The 22,464-nt window shown below is 35.4% G+C and overlaps 1 protein-coding gene across 17 annotated transcripts in view; it reads left to right on the top strand.

The window, feature by feature from the left end:
* PPFIA2 (PTPRF interacting protein alpha 2) overlaps positions 1 to 22,464 on the top strand; it is a 318,848-nt gene that overhangs the window by 284,564 nt on the left and 11,820 nt on the right. For 12 of the 17 annotated variants that reach the window (XM_027653930.1, XM_027653957.1, XM_027653948.1 and 9 more), the window contains 5 exons: positions 8,000 to 8,008; positions 14,819 to 14,900; positions 18,445 to 18,645; positions 20,731 to 20,793; positions 22,184 to 22,213. In XM_027653930.1, the coding sequence (XP_027509731.1) occupies positions 8,000 to 8,008; positions 14,819 to 14,900; positions 18,445 to 18,645; positions 20,731 to 20,793; positions 22,184 to 22,213 (385 nt within the window). The remainder of the gene's footprint in view (positions 1 to 7,999; positions 8,009 to 14,818; positions 14,901 to 18,444; positions 18,646 to 20,730; positions 20,794 to 22,183; positions 22,214 to 22,464) is intronic. The other 5 variants (XM_027653936.1, XM_027653972.1, XM_027654057.1 and 2 more) reach the window with 1 other exon arrangement.

The raw sequence follows: 22,464 nt of genomic DNA on the forward strand, positions 1-22,464 counted from the left end.
CTGTAAATATGTCATGAAGATATTTTTTTCCCTGTTCCTTTTAGATTTGCCTGTCTTCATAGTTTCTCAGTTTAGAATCCTCCGAATTGCTTTTAAGATTCCTCTTAATTTACTATTACAGAAAGGCTAACATACATTGCTAGTTTATGCGTGTATATATATATATATATACACACATGTATATATATTATATATTTGTAGAGGAATCATAGTATGGGAAAAAAATATATTGTGTTAGAGATATACATGAGATTCTACTGAATTATGGTAGTCATTAGAGGTGCCAAGCTATCAATAGAGCGTAAGAGAATTAACACCTCCTTGTGAGAAATGCAGTCACAGAATCACAGAATGGATAAGGTTGGAAGGAACCACAGTGTGTCATCTTGTCCAACTTCCCTGCTCAAACAGGGTCATCCTAGAGCATATGGCACAGGATTGCATGCAGACAGTTCTGGAATATCAGTCATGTATTTGCATGACTTAACTTAGAAAGTATAACAGTCTAGAAGTCATTTAATGAAAAGTTTGTCTAGGTAGGTCAGATTCCTTTCTACCAACACTTAACAATGCATAATCCCCTCTGGAAGAAGCCTTCCCATACATACAGTAGCTGCAAGATTGCTGTACTGTGCAGTGCAAATGAGAATACTGTGCTGTGTAACATTAATGGTGGTGGAGATATGTATGAGGTCTTTTAAGAGGTAATAAAAGAAGTCTGAGAATCATTTCCTATCTTGTGCTATAGCAGTAAGATTTAAGTCCAAACATTTGATTCCTTTTTACTGCTAAACAAAACCACTCTACAAATCCTGCAGAGACAGTGAGCAGAGTACTAGAACACAGAGAAAAGCAATTCACCTTGTAAGGATTTCTATGGCTAATTTAGATTAGGATATAAAACTCCAAAAGACTCAGACCCACCAGTAGGACTGTTAAAGGATAGGCTAAAGCAGGGAAATAGTATTTTGTATTACATTTCAGGTCTGAGAGAGCTTTATTTATGCTGGCTTTGTCACTTCCTTTACAAAATGAAAACAAAAACCACTACCAAAAAAACCCCAAAAAAACCAAAAAACCCAAACAACCAAAACCCTCCCCAAACCCAAAACCAACAACAAATACAAAAAAACTCAAAATGTTGATGCCAGAACCAATTCTTTTTTCCATAAAACAGGTAAAATACCATGTACTGTAACTGTGTTTCTCTTTTACAGGTGCAAGTTAGGTGAACTGGCTTTCAGCCCTTTTAATAGCTCCGCAAATATCCCTTTCAGTTCAGTGGTAGTTCTGGTGCAGGAAAGCAAGGATTCTCCCCTTAATGTGAAACAAAGGTCTAATTCATCACTGTGATCAACACAGGAGTACTGTGATAGTAATCATGAGCTTTGCCAGACTTTACTATTAGTTTTGATTTAGTTTGGATAGAAGTTATTATAAAAGGACAAATACCTGCTAAAATGATATCTACGGTATTCTTTCAGTTTAATTAATCTCTTAAGTGAGAAATACTTAAAATTCTGAATATCTAATTTTGGATTTTTGAATGTATTCAACTTCATCAGTAATTTCACAAGGATGCCTCTACCCCAGGGATGAAAATGCATGACATTTCAAATTGTCAGCTCCTGCAGACAGTAGGTACTAATTATCCATCAGGTGTCCTGGCTACCTGCTCCCTCAGTAGCAAGCATGTGCATTGATTCTGCTTTGACCTCATGGAGTTACGAACACACTGCAGTGTGTTATCCCATTTTAGCGCAATTTCCAGGCATAGAATAGGGTACTGGAAAATATATTTCACTCTCAAAAGTTTAATGAGAGAATATGGTACTTCTGAAGACCAATTCTCTCTCTAGTGATTGTAGTGTCATTAACCAAAATTTCAAAGTTTCCCTGCTTCTTGCTTAGAAGATGCTATTTAGATGTAAAATTTCTTTCAGTTTCAATTGCCTACTTAGACATAATTAAAATGTAATTAACAATTTGTCTCAGTGATACGCTAGACATTTAAAAACCTCAAACAAGGGCCTCTTTTCATCCAACACTTGATTGTTACAGTAGATTTATTAGAAATAAGTCTTATTCTTAAGGCATCAAAGAGAAATGAGGGAAGCTGTGTAGAGTTTTTAAATTATACCCAACATATTTTTAAAATTATCTGAAAAGATGAACTTAAATTGCCTGACTCATCTATAGATGTTTATTCTCAGACATTGAATATATGACAGCTCTAGTTAATATTGAAACTTTTTAGGTCTGACTATTTGTAAATTGAGCATACAGTCCTCGGAAACAAAAGATGAAGGTAAGGGGTTTAGGGTGTTATTCCATTATTTGGTGAAAATAAATGATGTTGGGTTGTGACAAAGAGTAATACACCTCATTTTTATTATTTATTATATATTTAAATTAGCCTTTATATTCCACTTCCCTTGTTCTATATAAAAGCTGTTAATATTTTGTATATAATATCTTCCGCCTTTTGCGTGACTCTCAGAGCCTATTTGCCTAATGAGTAACTACTTCAAGAAAACTCAGAGTTTAGGACTGTATTAATGGCACAGTTTAGGAAGTATTAATGGCACAGATACCCTTGTTATGATCTGATTAGTGAGAGATGCTTCTGCACAAATTAAGGTGCAAATGAGACCATATGCTTTAGCCAATAATGTGGGTTTTATTTAACAGTAAATGTGAGGTAGAGAGATAGAAAGAAATAGGAAAGTGGGTAGGGGGAAGTGGGTGGACGAGAAGGAGAGAGAGACAGAGAGCTCATGCAGAAGATAGTCATCAGCCATGGATCTGGCAGCATCCTGTTGCTCCTTCTTCCCCCTGGGCTTCTCAGTGGAGAGCGTCCCAAAGTCATTTTTTGGGGGGTACCACCTTTGTAAAGTCCAAGTTCCAGGGATTCACGAGGTGGTCACAGATGTTACCATAACTTGAGGTGGCATACATGTCAGTTGTTTCCTTTCCCACAGTTTGCTACAGTGAGAATTTTTGTCCAGATGCATTAACCAGGATGTTCTAAACAGATCCCACCTCTACTAGGCCTGGAATTAGTGCCTTCCTGTTGCAAATTTCTCCCATCTATGCTTATCTCAGGTTCCCACTGTGGTGGTTTATCTTATGGCAAGTTCCTTCTGTGGCCTTGACAGTGTTTTGAGACAGGCAACTGTGATCTTTAAGTCCTTACAACCCTCTGTCACCATTACATCCATTTGAATCCCCTAATGATTCAAATAATTTTCACTCATCTAGGTCATATATTTTGATTAAGATATACTCTCCAGAAGGCACCCATCACAAAATGAAGAAGAGATTTTCTCTTAGTATTTTTTTCCTAGTGATTAACCAGTCTCTCTGTGGAAAACAGTCACCTAATTTACAATTCTGGATTTTGTGGTTGACTCCAGCTACCAATTCTCCGTGACTGTGTATACAGATGTTCATAATATCAGCCTTTGTGGGTGTTGTGAAAACTATGCACAATAACTTCACCTTGGCATTCACTCAGGGTTGTTATGATAACCCAAGGCAGTATCCAGCACAGGAAGTTTGGGTCAGTCCAGTTTCTATTGCAACTCATAAAGGTTTGCAAATGATTCAGGTAGAGGCATAGTGTCTCCTGAAACAGCAGAAGTTGATCAATATGTGTCCCACAAGACAATTTCATACCTCAGAAAATGAGTAGATAACACTTGTCTAAAACAAAATAAACTGTATTCCCCTTAAAAATGCACATCTTCACTGACCTCATTTCAGGTAACTAATTAAGACACTTAACAAAAGCCGTATAAATGTTTTACTGTCCTTTTCACTAAAACACCATACATTGGTCCCTTTATGAAAATAATCTTTAACAATGAACTCAGCCAAACTTGAAATATTATCAACAAATAGAGTCATGTTTGTTTCCCTTTTTGCTATAACTGTCCTAATGAACATCATTTGTTTTCTCCTTGTCCACAGTTTTGCTTAGGCATGATGTCAAATTGCCCTTATCCTCACTGGTGGCAAATACAGCTCTAATGAGTCTGGCTTTGTCTCTGTACGCTGTAGTATAGCTCTGAGTGCCAGCAGTATATAATCTTTCAATTGTAATTTTTTATTTCATCTGCAACAATATGTAAAGAGGCAGCAAATAAGTATCTGTCTGAAGAAGGGAGAAAGCTGAAGAAAGAAAAGACTATGTATTTTGTACGTTGCCTAATGTGTGTAATAATTGGTCATAATCCCTGACATTCTTGGGATGTGCTTATTTTATCCTATGCAGCAACATAAGGCAAGGTTTGAGAGACGTTTAAGTGCTATGTAGCCCTAGATTGTAACACAGAGGGGATTTTGACCTTGTGCATGCTGACAGTACAGTGAAAGGTTAGCTTAGGACATCCCTTCTGCAGCAATCCCAAATACAAATTATCTCCATGAGAAAGAATTTACAAGCAAGACAGTTATTCTGGATCATGCTGGCAGGATTCCAGTCTAGAAACTGATAAATCCCCTAGTTTAATAATATGAGTCAAGTGCAGAGCTTTAGCGTCATTTTTCCTTCAATTTTGTTTGATTTGACTCTGGACAAGAACCTATTAATTCCATATTTCCAAAACAAGCTCAAAGTGTGAGGTTTATATTTTCCAAGGAAAATCAAAGTAAACCATTCTTTTCCACAAACCTGTTTTTGAGGAGATTTACTCCACAGCTACATGCTTTTGTTTGCCTTCTGCCTTCAAGTTCATTGCAGAAGAGCCTTGATGTGCCAGGACACACACATGTGCTTGCATACATGGTTAAAGACTTGTAAAATGAAGACTTAAGTAATTCTCCTATGTAAAATTGTGGCTTAAAAAGAAATTCTTAGTATTCATAGCCTTACAATTAACCCTGCTGAGATGACTGCAGTGCTGTTAAGTCTCAGCTGACTACAATGATGAACATATTAAACAGCAGGAACATCCATATGAACAGAAAAACATATTGGATTAATTGACTCCTCTTCCTTTCTACTCAGAGAAAAAAAAAGAATGATAGGTATTGATAAGTTCATTTCATAAACAGAAGGCTGGGACTTTGATTTTTTTATGGGCAAATCCAAGTTTTAGATCCCAGTCAGCAGGCAACTTGAAAAAATGTCTAGGTAGAACATTTTGTGGAATAAAAGTTTGAAACACCATAGTTATCATTTAGTTGCTTTTGAATCCACATGATGTCCCTATAATTAGGTTAATTAATTAGGTTTCATGTGTGCAATTGTAATTAAGATTTGATGTAGTGTATTTGTGATTACAAAGAATTTCTGTTTTCTGCAGTATGCAAATTGCTCTTTCTAATGATTTTCTTAATTGCATACATTTTGAAATAATTAATCTAATTGGATTAATTAAGGTCTTTTTCTGTGCCATCCATTTAATGTTCCTCTGTACTTAATCCTTATTAAACACCATTATATCCTAAACATACGGTAGCTTTTTTTTACAGTAGCTCTTAAGAATATGAGGCCTTTTTCACCATCCAGTCTTTTATTTTCTGAATCAGGAAAATTCAAGTTTCGCATTTAATTTCTTTCCTTCCTACTTCATCTATGAGAAACTCCCCGATGTTGTTAGTAGCTTTCAGTCTGATAGTCAGTTCTTCCTCCCTTTCTAGCAAACAATACAGTGTTCAGTGGCTATTATTTTCTAATTTCTCATTTCAGCAGAGGAAGGAGAGGTATACAGTGTTCTGATATGGAGTTTAGGATTGTCTACTGTGTGCAATGTGGTTTTGTCTTGTCTCAATCAGTGTCTAGTCTTTGAGACACCCATAAAGATGAATTTTCTTTTTAAACTTAATTTTTTTAGCAAACATTTTAACGCTTACTAGAACACTGGAACACTTACTTCAAATCATTACTCAGTCAGAGCTTTTGCAATGTTAAAAAATGTATGTTGCTCTTACATTGATACTTGGAGCATTTTTAGCATTAGAAATGTAAAGATAAAAGGGTATTTATTTTGCAGAGATTATTAAACCTTACTTGGATTATTCTGACGATGAAAAGAATGATATAACATATTTTATTCAATAAATCATATTTTTTAAAAATAATATTTTTATCCTTCATTAATTTTTTTAAATTATTTTCCTCATAAAAGTTAAGAATATTTGAATCAGAATGTTGCAAGTTTTATCTACATGTACAAGCCTATCCATTGCAATTTGGAATTTCTGGATAAATATAAGCATGTATCCTGATGCATGCAGCTAGCTCTCTAAACAGTGATGTCCAGCAGATGCAAATATTCCATCCAATTAACTGTAGAATTAAGACTCAAAGGAAGAATGGATAAAACAACAGAGGAAAAAAAATCTGCACAACCTTTAGATTAATACACGCTTAAGGAAAATGGAGCTCCTTTAATAAAATGGTGATAAATTTGTTGTCTTCTGAATAAAAGGCAAACCCCAGAATTAAATATCCATTTTTCTCTGCTGTATTTTATTATTCTAACACAAGATGGTCAGGAAGTGATGGACTGTCCCTTGATCCTCTACTCCTGTAGTGGCCTTCAGGTCCCATATGTTATCCTCAAGTGACTACAAACTGCCAACTCATTAAAATTCCAAGAAATTTACTTATATTCAAATTAATCCCTCTGTTTATTTCTCTCTACACATACCCAAAGGAGGACTCAGAGGAAGATGAAATGAGTGGGAGTTCTGGTTCAATATAACCCAGCAGGTTCAAAGTTAAAAGCTTTTTCATCAAAGGTGTTCAAGTCAGTCTTTACAGTTAGCTTAGTAGAAAATGAGCATGAATCATGAATGCATATTCAATTGTAGTGCTACTTCCATCAGATTTGGTAAAGTTTTGAACAGTTTGCTAGTTCTTTACTTATACTGCATACCTTCATTGTCCTTCCCTTCTTTAATTTTCCTTTCTTAAACTTTCTGTGTCTATTTGTCATTTATTTCCACCTACTTTTCTGTATGGTACTTTCTCTCCTCTCTCCCAGCTGTTCTGCTGAGCTCACACACATGAAAACAAAATTTAAGTTCTCAAACCTCCTGAACCGACTAAAATGTCTGCAACCTCTTCTTAATTAATCAGGCTACAGGCTTTTCACCCCAAGTTTTCTACTGCTGTATCTACCAAGTGTTTTTATATCTCTGTAAATCAGTTGTTAATAGAAATACATTATTTTGAGATGTCTGGATTTCATTCAGGCATATAATTTTCTTTTTATGGTGGCAATTAAAGGATGCTGAAGAAATTTTATTATCAATGATGGCATCCTAGTTTCTCCTACATATACTATACCCATTATATTGGCAATAATAGGTTACCTAGAGGGTAAATCATTCATACCAATGTTGCTACTGACCTAGTGTTAATATGACTGCCAAAATTAAAATACTGCCTGGCATAAATAGCGATTGCAAATGTTAGTCACCGATGTACATCAAATCTGCATATAAAAAACCCAAACAGACTAACAAAAAACCAACCAAATCTAGGTCGTTTATGATTTATGAGATATTTTGCTGAAATATTATTAAAGTGTACATAGAAAAGTAAACCTTGGTTTGCAGTCCACTCAGTTTTATTGTGTCTCTGTAATTTGCTTAAATCCACAGGTTTGGGATTTTCAAGATTTTTGAGGTTACACAAAAATCCCTATGAAATTATCAAATCAAAGCAAAGAGCTTTAACTTGAAAATCTACTTCACATTCACTGTTTTTACAGTTCTTTGGCATGAATATGTATTGTAGATGGAAGATGTGCTTTGCTAATAAATAGCCAACGTGAGTTTAATGAAAATCTCATTTTGACAGATACATCTGTTCTTCACAAGAACACTTAAGTTCTTTAAAGCATTTAAAGACCAGTTAGAAAGATTTCTGTAGTTATAATGGTGGTATTATTTTATCTATCATATTATTTTTTTATGGACTACTATATGTTCATTAACATTTATGTGCTTTTTTTCCATTCATCTCTCTTCATCTCATGAAAAGCATATCTGGGTAAGTTAAAACACCATGGTTGCTGGACATATCAATCTTCAGCACCATGTTTATTTTCTATGTTTTATTCTTATTTCTTTTTGTTTTTCTGTGAACCTTATGTAACAAATCCATGTAGAAAATTGACCTAAATGAAAACTTTCAAAGCATTCAAAATAATAGTAAACCTTGAAAGCATACACAAATTTAGGTCAGGACTTGCTCCTGAATTGCTTAACAGAATAGATTAACTAACTGGAGATAACTTCTGTCATTTTTTTTAAACAAATACGTTTTAGAAGGTCTATTTTTTAAAAAATAAACAAATATTGGGATATCTAAAGCTCAGAATCACAAAAACATTTGAAAGTTTAAGTCAGTGGAAAAATCATGAGAGTGAAGGTCTAGTTTACAAATGCTGTTAATGAATAAATTCTGTTTAATTAGATCACAGAAGTCTCACAGAGTACACAATTTTTTTTTTTCTGTTTGAGCCCTCATCTGTTTCAATACAACCATATATGCAAAAATGTTTTATTTGTGAATATAATTTTACTATTTGCTTTTTCATCAGTTCATTTTTTTGTTTGTTTTCGGTTTTGTAGTTAACCTGATGTCAAGTTTAAAATCTTCATTTCCTTTGATTTTTTGTACAAATGCTATTTCATCTTGAATAAGAATTTGGAACCTAGGGAGAAAATTTCATCTGTTCAAAGCTACAGCTTTCTAAAGGTATAAGGGTACAAAACCTAAAGAGAACAGGGCTCACCCTGTTTATTTAGAATACGTGATTATGAAATGGCTTTATAAAAGTAGATTTGATAACATTTGATCAAACTGGGAACACCAAGGGTCTCTCATGTTGTACAATACATACAAGATTCCAAGACTATGTATTATGCAAGTCTATTTATTTTATGGGGAGGGGTTGCTTGGGGTTTTTTTAATAGTATCTTTCTGCAGCTCTAATTTTTTAGGGTCTGTCTTAAGCATTCTTGAATGTACTTCACCTAGTTTAAGATACATATCTTCAGGAAAAAAAAAAGAATGTTACCCTTTAGCTTGCTTACTGTTCAAATGTACACCTATAATTACACCATTGTTAATCCGTGTTATCTGGAATACTGTGAAATTTATACTTCCTTATTTTATAGATTTAAAAACTTCTGTTTATTAATTGCATCTTGATTTCTGTATTTCAGTCATTTTTTCCAAGACTTCCTTAAAATTGAATACAAAATATGTCATAAAAAATGGAAGTTGAATTTTGGCCATTGTTTTCAGTCTGAATATTATATCAGGTATCAAAAAGGAGAAAAAATGAGGATTTCAAATTATTTAAAAACCAGATCACTTAAGTGTCAAAGTTGAAACAAGACCTGACCCAGGTTTTAATTAGTGCAGTCTTTAAGTCAGTTGGATCACTTCAGATTAAATGAAATCAGCATTGTGGGGCAATATGAAGTCTTGAGACTCTCCCTACTCCCCCACTCCTACTTCCTACTTTAAATTCATTTATAATATTGCATAAAATACATAGATAAAGTGTAACTTGATATTTTTCTGTTAGATATTTAAAATCATTATTAATTTATACAAATTCAACTACCTTATTTTTTAATAAAATGTCCTAAGCTACAGGATTCTAGTCTGTCTTAAGTATTTAGTGAACAATAATAGAAAGGATAAAATCCAAATCCAGCTTAATTAATTAGAAATCCTCTCTTCTGATTTTTGCAATCTTTGAATGTATGTTAGATTTCAAGTGGCAGATGTGTTTAACCTTAACTTGAAATCATAGGATTACTCAGACAAATACAACCTGTGTGGTCTATTGTCTCTGTCTATTTCTCTTTTAGAAACCAATGATGTATAATATTTTGTTATAAACTAAACATTTAGTGTCAGTGATAATAATAAACATAATAATGTCAGTTAATAATAATAAGAATCATCAGAGGACCTGTGAGGTAAAAACTTCAGTCTATTTTCTTTTTGAGCAAACGTCCATGAGCAAAGACCATTTTGCAATCTAAATTGCCCATTAGCCAAAATTTTAAATAAATTCTGCTTGTTTTTTACAAACGTGATTTGGCTCTTTACTTCACCATGCCTCCTTTTAAATTTAGCTCACATGTATTGTTACATTTTAACTAAGAGACATTATATAATGTGTGCTGTATAATATCCTTGAGGACTTCTCACGTGAGCCCTACTAGAACTATCAGAGTAAATCGTATTTTTTGCAGGAATATGAGGATCTGTGTTCAAACATTGTTCAAGTATCATCAAGACAGTGTGTGGACTTTGTGTATTGCACAGAGTGTTTGCATTATGTGTATTAGAAATTTCTTGTTTACTTGATAGGGGAGCCTCATCTTCATGAAGAAAATTGAGTGTCACTGAATGACGTGCTCTAAGTCAAGATATCACTAACTTCTTACACAAATTCTATTTAAAGAATATCAATATCTTTAATAAAGGTCATTGAGTTTTATGCAATTAATTGATGACAGCTGCTGATACAGACCTAGAATTTTTCTGCAAGGGAAGGATATATATGAAATGGAAGATTTGCAGGATAATAGCACAGTTTAATTCTAATAATTTCCCTCTTCCTATTGCTCCCCCTGTGCCTCTCCTGTCCAAAGGGATATTGAAGTCCCCATTTTATGAGACAGTTTTGCTCTCAGATTTGTAGGTTGATCTGGGAAATTGTGCCTGGCTCTTAGATGAAAGGTGCTAAAGAAAATGGCCGAGTGTAGCAGTGTCTTCAAGAAGTAATTTTGGAGAGGATTAAACATCAGAAGTCAATGCTAGGAAGGTAACCCTGCTTCTTCAACACACCACAACACAACTTGACATTATGTGATTTTTATTCTGCTGTCTTTGATAAAAGTGTGAAAACAGCCCACTTTATGAGGCAGTCTCTAAAACACACAAATACAATTATTTCTCAAATTTTGGTTAATGTTGAACAGTTGATTTTCATGAAATTTCCTGACTTTGCAAGACCAGGATCAGGGTAATGATATATTTTAAATAGCAAATTCCAGTTACTCCTATAATGTCTCCAAGAAGGGGATTTTATTATTGAGCAGTAATAACATTATCTTTAAAAATACGGCTTTATTTTGGAATTCATTCCAGTGGTAGTAAGTGGTTTGAAGCCTTATCTTCAAAATAGTAGGATTTCTAGTAATGCCTAACTAATGTTAATTTTTCCTTATCAGCTTGTTTTCATATGTTGCCAAAAAAAAAAACGATCATGGAAATAATTGCATTTTAATTCCCAACTCCCTATCAATGCAATGTGGACACATTATATATAACATGTAGTACTCTTCTGACAAAGTCTGAGGAGGAGAAAATCCCCATGTTCCCCTGCAAAGCATCTTCTAAATTAGACAAGCTGTATAATGCTTCTCATGATCCCCAAACCCTATCTTTGTAATGAAGGGGAGTGTTGAGCTTTAGTCTATTTGTCTCTTCTTCACTGTGATCAGTTATATGTTTCTGATTTCAGGAAGCCGGTGACTATCCCATAACAACAACAGTAGACAACATTCTGTCAATTCTGAAGTACTTGGTTTATGTTCCAAAATAGGCAGATCACTTGATTCATTTTTCTGGTGATTTGCACTATTGATCAAAACAATACATATTTTTTCCTACATGATACTTTTAACTTACTGGAAGAATTGAGTTTTTTCCTATAGTACTAGTTCATATTAAAAAAACCCAAGACCTCACAACTGGAGTTTTCATTGACTTCTAATTAAAGAATGTGTCTCCTAGTTAAAAGATAGAAAGTCTGGATTTAGTTTTGGCTTATAAATTGAAGATTCAGGTTTTACAGATCTCCTAGTCTGTATTAAGAAGTCGCCAAAGTAAAGTATAATTTAAATAAACTTTAATATTAAAGTGGAGTTTAAAAGAAACATCTGAGGAAGGAAGTATAAGTTTTGGAGCATAAAATTATTTTTAAGGGAACAAAATATTTTAAAAATCCATTTAGGATTCCTCCATACCAATAAGTGAGGCACTGGCCTTATGATGGCTGTATTTCTTGTGCATGTCCAAGTACAGGATTTTTAACTTTTCACTAAAAAGTATTTTCAACCCAAAACAATTTCCTTCCACATGCCAAGACCATTTGAATTATGTTTATCAAACAGTAGGCTTTGACTATAGCATATATATAGGGTATCTTACTTCTGGCCCTACTTTCTTCAGCCAGTCAATAACCACAACTATATTTTCCTTTAGCTCTGTGAGCCAGACTACCTCCAAAGCAGCAGAGGTGCTTTCCTTGGAAGAGTGTATTGGTTTGAGTATCACTGGAATAATTCTAAGCCTCGACAACAAGCCTCAGGCTGGTTCAAATGTTGCAAAATCACAGAAGACTCCCCAGAAATATGTGCTTTGCAATTCCAGTATAAAGTAATCAAGTTTTTCATGGAAGTGAGACCTTAAAGTGCCAATGCCTCTGATGGCATCTCAGTTCTTGAGGCCACACAGAGGTTTAACAGCAAATCAAAGAAAAAGGCCAAAACTTCCTCCCTATCTCCTTGTTGACCAGGTGCTGCTGCTCTCCTGCTTAAAGCAGGAGACAACACAAGCAAGGAAGGTCAGTGACCCTCAAAGCCATTATCTCCTTCTTTACTTAGCCCATTAGCCAGCCCTGCTCTTTCAGCTGGGATAAATGAAGAGAATAGCCCATGTAAAGAAAAATCTGGGATCAGGTTCCTCCAAGGATGGTATCTCCCTGGGACACTAGCATGGGCTGCTCCCTGGGCTTGGGCTGGCTCTGGGGAAGGAGTGCATTGCACAGGGTTTTGTGGAGTGTATGCTCTGCCATGGGATACTGAGAGTGACCAGGTGAGGAAGGGGCATTCCTGAAAGTTTGCCTCTCGCTAAGGATGGCCATGCAAGCTCACAGAGCGGGTAGCAACAGGAGTTGTGCAGCCTTGTTGTGGTATCTTAGGGAGGTACAGCACTGCTGTAGCACCCTGAAGAACCAACTCTGAGAGAAGGCTGCAACTCAAATACCTCATCCACAGGTAGCTGGGTTGTGGTCAAGTCTGGCCATGCCTTAATTCTCTCCTGCTCTCCTATGCAGGCAGGTGAATATGTTTCTATTGGCCTTCATTACTTGTCTCCTTGGGAATATGAGGTTTCTGAACCTCCATCAGCTGCTGAAGTTAACATGGTGTTTGTGTACCCAGAGAGCAACTGCTCATTTTACTGAGGGTTATGCTTTCAAAGAAAACAAGGATAGTTCTAGAGTGTCTTGGGATATCTAAATTACAAAGGGTAAGTTATACTTTAAAGGATGTGTGGGAGGAGAGGCTAGATCAACTTCAGTAACACTGCCAAGTATTTGTGATGTTACATATTACTAAAGCAAAAACACAGAAAGTAAAGTAGCTTTCCTACTATTAATATTCAGACAGAGATTTAAACCTGTATACAAAATTGCTTGTTTGAGTTTCATTTTCTGCTAAAGCCAAATTTTCTCAGTCTGGCCCCTTAGTGGTGCAAAAATTCCCAAAAGACTACTTCTTGTAAGTAACATCACTCCATTGCTTTTATCTGCTGTGATTTTGTAGTGCATATATTTGAAAGGCTGCTAAGGCAGTGAAGAATTGCCAAGGGATAACTGAACCACAAAGACTGTAGTAATAAAGGAGAACAGAGCAAAATTGAAGCTATAATTCCAAGATTTTCTTGTAATGTGGGAATGTAAGCAGATTTTAATACTACATTAGCATAGTCACTGTCTAATTTGTTTTTCACTACAGCTTGTTACTGAGAGCATTCTTTTGTGTTTCACTCAGTAGGAGGCAGCTGAAAACATGTTGTTAAATACTAGAAAAAAAAGAGTTTTGAAGGACTACTTTTTCTATGCCATCACCACAGTGGATTCTCTACTCCTTTTCCAGGATTAAAAATGGTGAAATAGTTGAATGTTTTAAATATAGAGCATTTTCCTGATAGTCTGGCTGAATAGTCTGTACATAACTATACCAGATATTTAATACTGCCGTATTAAAAGTATATTTTAAGCTTTGAGAATGATGTTTTATGTACACACTGATTGTAGTCCAGAAAAACTGCAGATGTGGAAGTTGGATTGGTAGCTGATCAACTCAATAGAAATATATCTAGGTATATGTATAAAATCGAAAAACTATATCAATTCTATAAAAATATATACATCAGTAAACCATGTAGATTTCTTTTATATGTAATCAATAATTAAAAAATCCAAACATGGAACTATTAAAGATACAATCAACTCTTAAATAGCCACAGATGGTGTATTTCAGGTGCAGAATAGTTGTACTCCAGAGGCTCTAGCATTGTGCATAGCTTGTCTAGCTGGTTCAGTGTTTCAAACACAGACATCTCTCAGATTTATCTGCATTACATTCATGCTTATTTCAGGTCTAGAAGATGCCAATTCTGGGCCTTCCCAGAGCTAAGTTAGACTCAGGAGAAATCCCTCAGTTTTCTCTTCCCTAATGTCTTTTTTTATATGGGTTATCATTTAATATAGAGTATATCAATTCTTTATTGCTTTGGCTAAGAAGAAACAGAAACCTCACCTTTTGTATGTTAACTGTTTAAAAGGATGTTGGGGAAAAAAAAGGAAGATATGGGAATGGATTAAGGAGTGCATTCAGCAGGGGAAGGAGCTGTATTGTTCACTGGTGTGTTCTATGCTTTTTTATGCCTGTCATTATGCTTCACTGTTGTTACTCTTAACAAAAAGGCATGTCCCTACACATACCTCCACATATTTAACATTTTTTGATCTATTTTTAGACATGAACTTCTGGAAGAAGCTCGGAGAAAAGGTTTGCCTTTTGCACAGTGGGATGGGCCAACAGTGGTTGCGTGGCTGGAGGTAAGTGTTGGCCATAACTTGGAAATGTGAGTCATGTTTGTAGACTACTTCTGTATGCTTGTCCTCATAAATTTTAAAAGAGACTGTTACAGTCTCCTCCTTACCCATGGTGTGTATCAGAGACTACAGCTGAAAAAAGTAGGACAGGATTCCACAGTGGTATGAGGACAGGAAATGTACTCGAACCTGAAATTTTGGGGGGACTAAATGGATAGTTTTTGGAACCCATCCAGAAAAAACATTCAGCAGAACTGTCCTCAATTTTGACAAAAATCAATTAATGTTTTAGATGAAGGAACTATTCAAAAAATACTTACACAGATGCTGAGGGGAGCAGAAGGCAGAAAGTAAGAAAGTTCTTATACAAATACACAGTCACTTCTATGTGGCAAGGTTGTAACACTTCAGTGGTGATACAAGCTCTTCGTTGGCTCAAGGAACAAGTGTCTATTCCTTGCTATATCAAGCATTTCTACATATTCCTGCCTTTTCTCCTCTCTGCTGTAGGTATCCTCCACTGATCATCAGATAGACTTTGTAGAGTTTTTCCCTTCAGTTGAAAAAAAATCCCTCTCCAAAGCTTTAACAGGAATATGTTAGTGAATAAATGAAAGATGAGAAATGAAAGCAGCTAATTCTTCAAAATTTCTGCTTCACACTGAAAGGTACCTAACAAAAAAGATGAAATGAAAACTGCAGAAAGCCAGTTTAAGCATTTGCATAGATTTGGAAAATGGGATGATATCTTTCTTCCCCAAAAATATCTATGTTAATGTGGAACAATACTTAATTTGGCTGCTACTTGACTTTTTCATAGGACTTTGGGAGCTCTGTAACCAGATATACTGAATATCAGAATATATTCAGTGTTACAGTAAAAGCTGATTTGCTGCAAAAGTGAACATAGAAAAGTCTATACATGTCTACATACCAAGAAAGATCTGCCCTTGGTGTCATTTGGGGCAGTTCACAATTTGAATTAGTTTTTGACAAGTTAAATCCTCATAATTTTGCCTTGATTTGTAGCTGAAAAATAAGATATGCTTCCCACTGTCTCAGAGAGGGGCTGTAAAGAGAAATCGAGGGGAATTTCTTGGGAAATATGATGCCAGTGGCACAGGAGAACACATGAGGAAGTTTATGTTGCAGTATTCAATGGAGATTGAATACTGATGATAAAAAGATGGGAGGACAGAAGTACTGTGTTTATTCAATGAGCATCAGTGCATGCAGTCAGCAGATGGACGCTGTGCATTTCATACTCTTCTGAGGAAAAATTTTATATGTGACACTTTGACTAAAGAATGAAATAAATATTAAAGAAGACAAAGGCTCAAATTTAAGAAGTATATGTGATCACAGTTGTGAAATTTTCAAACTTTTCAGGGCTTAACTTTTCAGCCTTAGTATTTCTTCTGGTTGCTTATATGTAGCACAAACATAGTTTAGATATATTTTAAGAATTTGGGGTTTTCTTAATTAATTCAGAAAAAGTATATCAATCTTGATATCTGAGTTCTCTGTCTAGAACAATTACTGTGTCCTCTTTTTACAGTTAACATAACATTATTTTCTGATAGAGACAGCTATTTGCTGAAGAATTTACTTATTTTTTGAAGAACTAATTTACCTGATGAGCAGCAAACATTTGAATCTGTTTCTGCAGGGTGAATAACTCACAGTATTTATGCTTTTCTGCTTTTCAAGTGTATATATGAAAAAAATTAATGTCGTAATAAATTAGATTTTGAAATACATTTTAAAGCTATGCATAGTTTTCTCATGGCCCTTTGTTTAAGTGCAGATAGTTGTTATGTAGATAATTTTTGTTTTCTTTTTTTTTTTTGCTTTCATGAAACTTTATATTTTGTTATAGTTTTTTGGAATTAGATCATGTTTTTAAGGTTCAGACTATCATTGGATGGAGGGTAGTGGCTAATCCCATCAGTGGGAAGGACTTTTTGAAACACAATGCACTCATTTCTCAAACTCTTTGATGCATCAGGACTCAGCACAGAAAAGCTTGACTGAGCTCTTTTGGAATATGACAGTCAAGTCTGTTTTCTAGGTGACATAAAAGGGAGCTAACAGCTGTTTTTTAAGGAAATATTTCCCATAGGAGGTATGATTTCTTAATGACCACTCAATGATCCCCTGTTCTGTGTCAAATGAAATGAAAACCCTTTCAGTTTGTCACTGCTTTACAGATTTGTTGGTGAATTTACTGGTGGCATATTTTGACTCATTTCCTCGCCCTCATGTCCTCTTTTAGTAAGACATTATTAAGATTTAAAAAAATAAAATAATGAAATCAGCTAATTCTGATGGCCTGTTTGAGATGCACCTAGCTAGATCTTTGTTTTCTGTTGTATTATCCCTAAAATGTCAGTGATTACGGCATTCATTGCTTATGTTTTTCTCACAGGCTTTGCTAAGTATAATGTACTTCATACTGTGATAAAAACTTCTCACAGATACATTCCGTATCTGTGATATGGAATTATCTCCTTTGGGGAAAAAGAGCTGTAGATACTGGCAGCCATATTAATGGGCCATTGCAAAATGAGAAAGCTGAGAAAATCAAGAATAATTCATACTCAGTAGGTCCCAGGAAAGACTGCTAAGAGCAGAGTGTACCTCTTACAAGGAAAGACTAAAGTGGTGAAGCTTGGGGCTGTTGCTGATCTGAGCTAATAAGTTTAATACAAGGAGAAGAAAAGCATGCAAGTACATATCTGCTAAATCCACAGGTGATGTAACAAAGTTCACACTTTGCTGCAACTTCTAACCAGTATTTCTAGCTAGGATGTGACACTATACCAGACTGTACGCAGATTTACTGTAAGCTCTGTCCCTGCTAGGTTGGTTGTCTGAACTTTGCTTGGTTTATTTCTAGTAAGAAAATAAAAGCTGAGAAGTGTACAACTGTGCCCCATGAGTACACCATGGGGACTTATATGGGAAAAAAAATCATTTTTTGTGCAACAGTGAAAAAATTACTTAATTCCTCTTAAATTATTTTCTGTATATAATAAGATTGTCAAATGGGCAGTAAGAGTGACTTGTGCCACTACTTGCTCATTAAAAGCCTGGGAAAGGAGTAGCCCAGGGGATGCAGGCACACAGCTCTAAAGCTACTTCAAAGCATGCCTTGCTTTAAGGTTCTGGTTACAGTAAAAGCAACAAAATGAATTCACATGAAGCCATGGCGATTTCAAAGGTTCTGAAGCAATTTTATTTTATTAAAGACTGGGATGATCATGCTTATTTGTGTTACCATGCTTATTCAGATTGGTAGATGTCCTGATGATTCATTTAATTATTTAATATTGGTCATTAATTAATTGATTAATAGTGGTCACAGCACCAAGCCTGACAGAGTTTAAGAAGTGTTTGGACAACACTCCCAGGTACATGGTGTGATTCTTGGGGCTGGACTTGATGGTTCTTATCGGTCACTTCCAGCTTGGGATATTCTATGACTGTCATTGCATTTGAGAAATGAAGCAGTGCTTTGGATGAAGTGTGTCCTTTCTCTCGGCAGCTGTGGCTAGGTATGCCAGCCTGGTATGTTGCTGCCTGCCGTGCCAACGTGAAGAGCGGAGCTATTATGTCTGCTTTGTCGGATACTGAGATTCAAAGAGAAATTGGAATCAGCAATCCTCTTCATCGCTTAAAACTCCGATTAGCAATCCAGGAGATGGTGTCACTGACAAGTCCATCAGCACCTCCAACATCCAGAACAGTGAGTCCTGTTCAGCTAAGGTTTTCTTCCCCGATTCGCACTGCAGGAGTCTGCAGAAAACTTCTGTAATACCAGAGTGGCTCTATGGTAACACATGCTTCACAATCAATGGGAATGATCTAATAGGGACTCAGAACGGCCTGTTCATCACTTGATTGATTGTTGATTGCTGACGTTTTTCCTTTATCAGATATTCTTATTTTTTTTAAGTCATGCTTTTGATTATCCCTGATGTTATTTAAATTATCAGTATTAAGCATCTTGTTTGTAATTTTGCCTGTATTTTTGCCTTTCTCTTCCTTCAAGTCATCTGTACCAGCCTAATCAGATCGTGTTTCTCTTTTTTTGTTTGTTTGTTTTTCTTTTTATATTTTTTTTGGGGGGTGGAGGGTAGGCAGGAGTTCGGAGAAGCTGTGTAGGAACACGGCTCTTTTCAATCTTGCTCCTATTCCCCTTTTTTGCTCCCTTTCCAATGTTATCTAATCTGAGTCAGCTGGCTTTAGGCTCTTCATGCTTTTAAGAGAAGCAGTGATTGGAGGTGTGAAGGGAGCCATCTGGAAGGTAGAAGCAGAGTGTGTGCATTCAGTGAGCAAGGGAGAGAGAGTGGCAGCAGACAGGAGGGAAGCAAATAAAGAGGAAACAGATACAAGGCAGAAAGAAAAGGGGAATATATCAAAAAGAGCAAGGAAAGAGGATAGGGGAGAGTAAGAATCAATATGCTATAGACTAAAAAGCACCTTTTAGTTGAAAATGAAGAAAAACAGGCCAAATGGATGAGGAGAAAAAAAAGAAGCAAGATAACAAAAGAGGAGTTTCATGCTGGGGTATGGTGATGATGATGGCTATGAAAGAAGCAATGGAGTTGGAAAAAAAAAAGAGGCTTGATCAGGTGGAAAACACAGCATAGAAGTGAGGGACATAGACTTCTACTCCTGTAGTGTAGCTCAGATTTCTACTACAAAGATAATAATAATAATATTTATACTTTGTAATATCATGTCTTCATGAAATTCCTGGAGAACCATTTGGTGGAAATTAGAATTCAGATACCTTAGAGAGGTACCAGATCCACATAAGCAACTGTGCAACAGGGCTCTAATGTTGCTGTTGATTGGCCTTTTATCTTCATATTGCTAGTGTTCTTTAAATATTGTACTTCCACATCTGATATTTTCTCCCCTGAGAACAGTTTTATGTGTCATAACCATGGTAATACTATGAATCATAATGGATTTTACTTAAGTAAGGCAGAATAGACTCAATAATGTTGAATTACTACACAAAATTAATTTCAATTTTAAAAACATAAGAGCATATTTCAAAGCATAAAAGTATTTACACTTATGAAGTGAGAGAACATTACATTCAAGCTAAAACTATTAGGAATGCTTTTGCCTTGTTCTTTTTCATTCTCCCTGAGCAACTGTGAGCATAAAGCTGTCCTGCCCTGGAATGTGCATTTCTGAGTCCCAAGTCTTTCTGCCTCCCCTCTTTCTCAGCAAAGGAGTTAATTTACCTCAGCTCTCCAGAAAACATAGCAGACACCTGCACCCCCTCCCTGCCTCATCTCATTGTCCTAGTAATAATCTGATGGAAAAAAATACGATGAGGAAAAATAGTTTTACAAGTGAATTCTCTTGACATTTTTATTCACATAAACATGGAGAAAATAATAATTATTTAGATTACAATATGAGCATGTGATGTGTGCAGAATATTTGGGCTGGAAAATCTTTGGGAACTGAAGCTTACCTCCAGACAGAGCTGTGAGCTAAAAGTTGTGTTTGCCAGTTGTTTATGAAATGTAGCTTTAATTATTATTCTTTCCTTTGTGGCGGTGCTCTGCCGGATTTCATCCATCAGTTCTAGTTGAAATACTCCATCACATCTGTTCAGAATCCACTAATGGAAGATACAAAACAAGTTGTCTAAAGTTGTCTCTAGTTGCAGCTTGGTAGAGGCAAGAACGTGGTTGTGCTGATGGTGATGCTATGCGCTGTTAACTTACAGTGGTGCTGCCTTTCTTCTTTACCACTGCTTACCTAATGTGGATCCCACCTGCCTTCCTGCGGGCCTTGTCCATAGCCCTCAGGCAATGTTTGGGTGACCCATGAAGAAATGGAAAATCTTGCTGCTCCAGCTAAAACGGTTAGTCTTTCCATTTCCATTTAAAATGGGTTTAGTGCCCAAAAAAGAATTGGGCTGTATCTGCTTTAACACAAATGCTGTATCTTCTGTAGGATGCTTCCCAAGCATGCTATTAGAAAGTCACAGGGAGTAATGAAATTGAATTTAAAGAACAGTTACATAACCTGTCAGCAAAAGAATTTACAAACTGTATTGCCATCACAAAAATTGTGTGACCCTAAAACCAGTATTGGAGTATTCGAGTACATAATACTTTCAGTGCCAGTGTGAAACACCATTTAATGAAATGAAATTGTCACGGTTTTGAGTGCAACATTTCCACTGTACTCTACTCCCTAATGCCTCCTCTAAATATACTTTTATATATGCTGACACAGAAAGAAATAAGAAAGGCTTGAGAATGGTGCATTACACAACTTCATGTTTTCATTAGTGGTGTGTCTTGCTTTTTAATTTTGGGTGCATAGAGAGTGTAATTTACTGATTGATTTTTGTCAAACCTCTCTCTAAATACTAAAATAGTTCTGACTTCTTGGGTTTTTTTACTTGGAACATGTTATTTTAGGTTTTGGGTTTTGGCATTACAGTATAATAATTCTATAAAGGTGCTTATAAAACATGATACAATCCTACAATGAGATCTCTGAAAAACCGATCTTCAATTTGGAAAACTTCATAGTCAAACCAATCCATAAATGGTGGGAGAGCTACTGAAGCTAAATTTTGGTGCAGTAAAGACTTATCTCTTAGAAGTTTATGCGTGTTATAGTATTTAAAGTTTTATCATCAACATTAATTAAGCCAATTCTCATCAATATTTTTTTTTTTACAACTGAGTTAATTTCCAGTTTTATTATTGTTCATAAAGATAAATGCAAATATAACAACACTGAACTGAGTACTGAAGAAGTAGACTTGATCCTGTTTAACTGGCCAGCCAGAAAAATACAGTTTTGCCATAAAAAATGTTATGTAAAAAGCTCCTTTACAATACATTCTCAAGAAGACAGCTTTTTGTTGTGAATATTTTAAAATCTAACTAGAAACAAAAAGTGACATCTCTAACGCCCAATTTATAAGTAAGTGGTTGTGTTTTGATTATGAAACTGTGAATTGTTTAAATAATGCTTTAAAATTTCACTGAGATATGATGATTTTATACCGTAAAAATTCAGCTAGATTTGCCCTAGTAAGATTTTATGGGTTTGGTCTTGTACTTTTTCAGGTAGTTTAGCCCAGGAGTTGCCACTGATTGGAGTTATTTTATCAGGTCATTTTATGTATATTTTTTCATTTCTATTAACATACATATGAAAACCACATATTTTTATAACTCTTTTTTTTTTGTCTTTTTACCTGCTTTACTAATTGGTTCCTGCTCATAATACAGAAAGAGTCTGAAGAAGGCAGTTGGGCTCAGGTATGACCTTTCACGTGATTTTTTTAAACTGAAAGTTAATAATAATATAATTGATTACATCGATATGCATATAGTACTGTACTGTGACAGGACCTCAATGGGTGAATTATGACACGTATTTTAGAGTTCTTCTAATACAAAGAATATGTTCTCTGGGCAGGTTTGTTAGACAAAGCAGAACGAGGTACATATGCTGTGAATAATTTTCATTAAAAAATTACTACATTCCAGAGACATATTCTACCTCCCAC

The sequence above is a fragment of the Corapipo altera genome, unplaced genomic scaffold (genome assembly GCF_003945725.1).
Source record: "Corapipo altera isolate COAL_440 unplaced genomic scaffold, ASM394572v1 1, whole genome shotgun sequence".
In the NCBI taxonomy this organism is placed as follows: Eukaryota; Metazoa; Chordata; class Aves; order Passeriformes; family Pipridae; genus Corapipo; species Corapipo altera.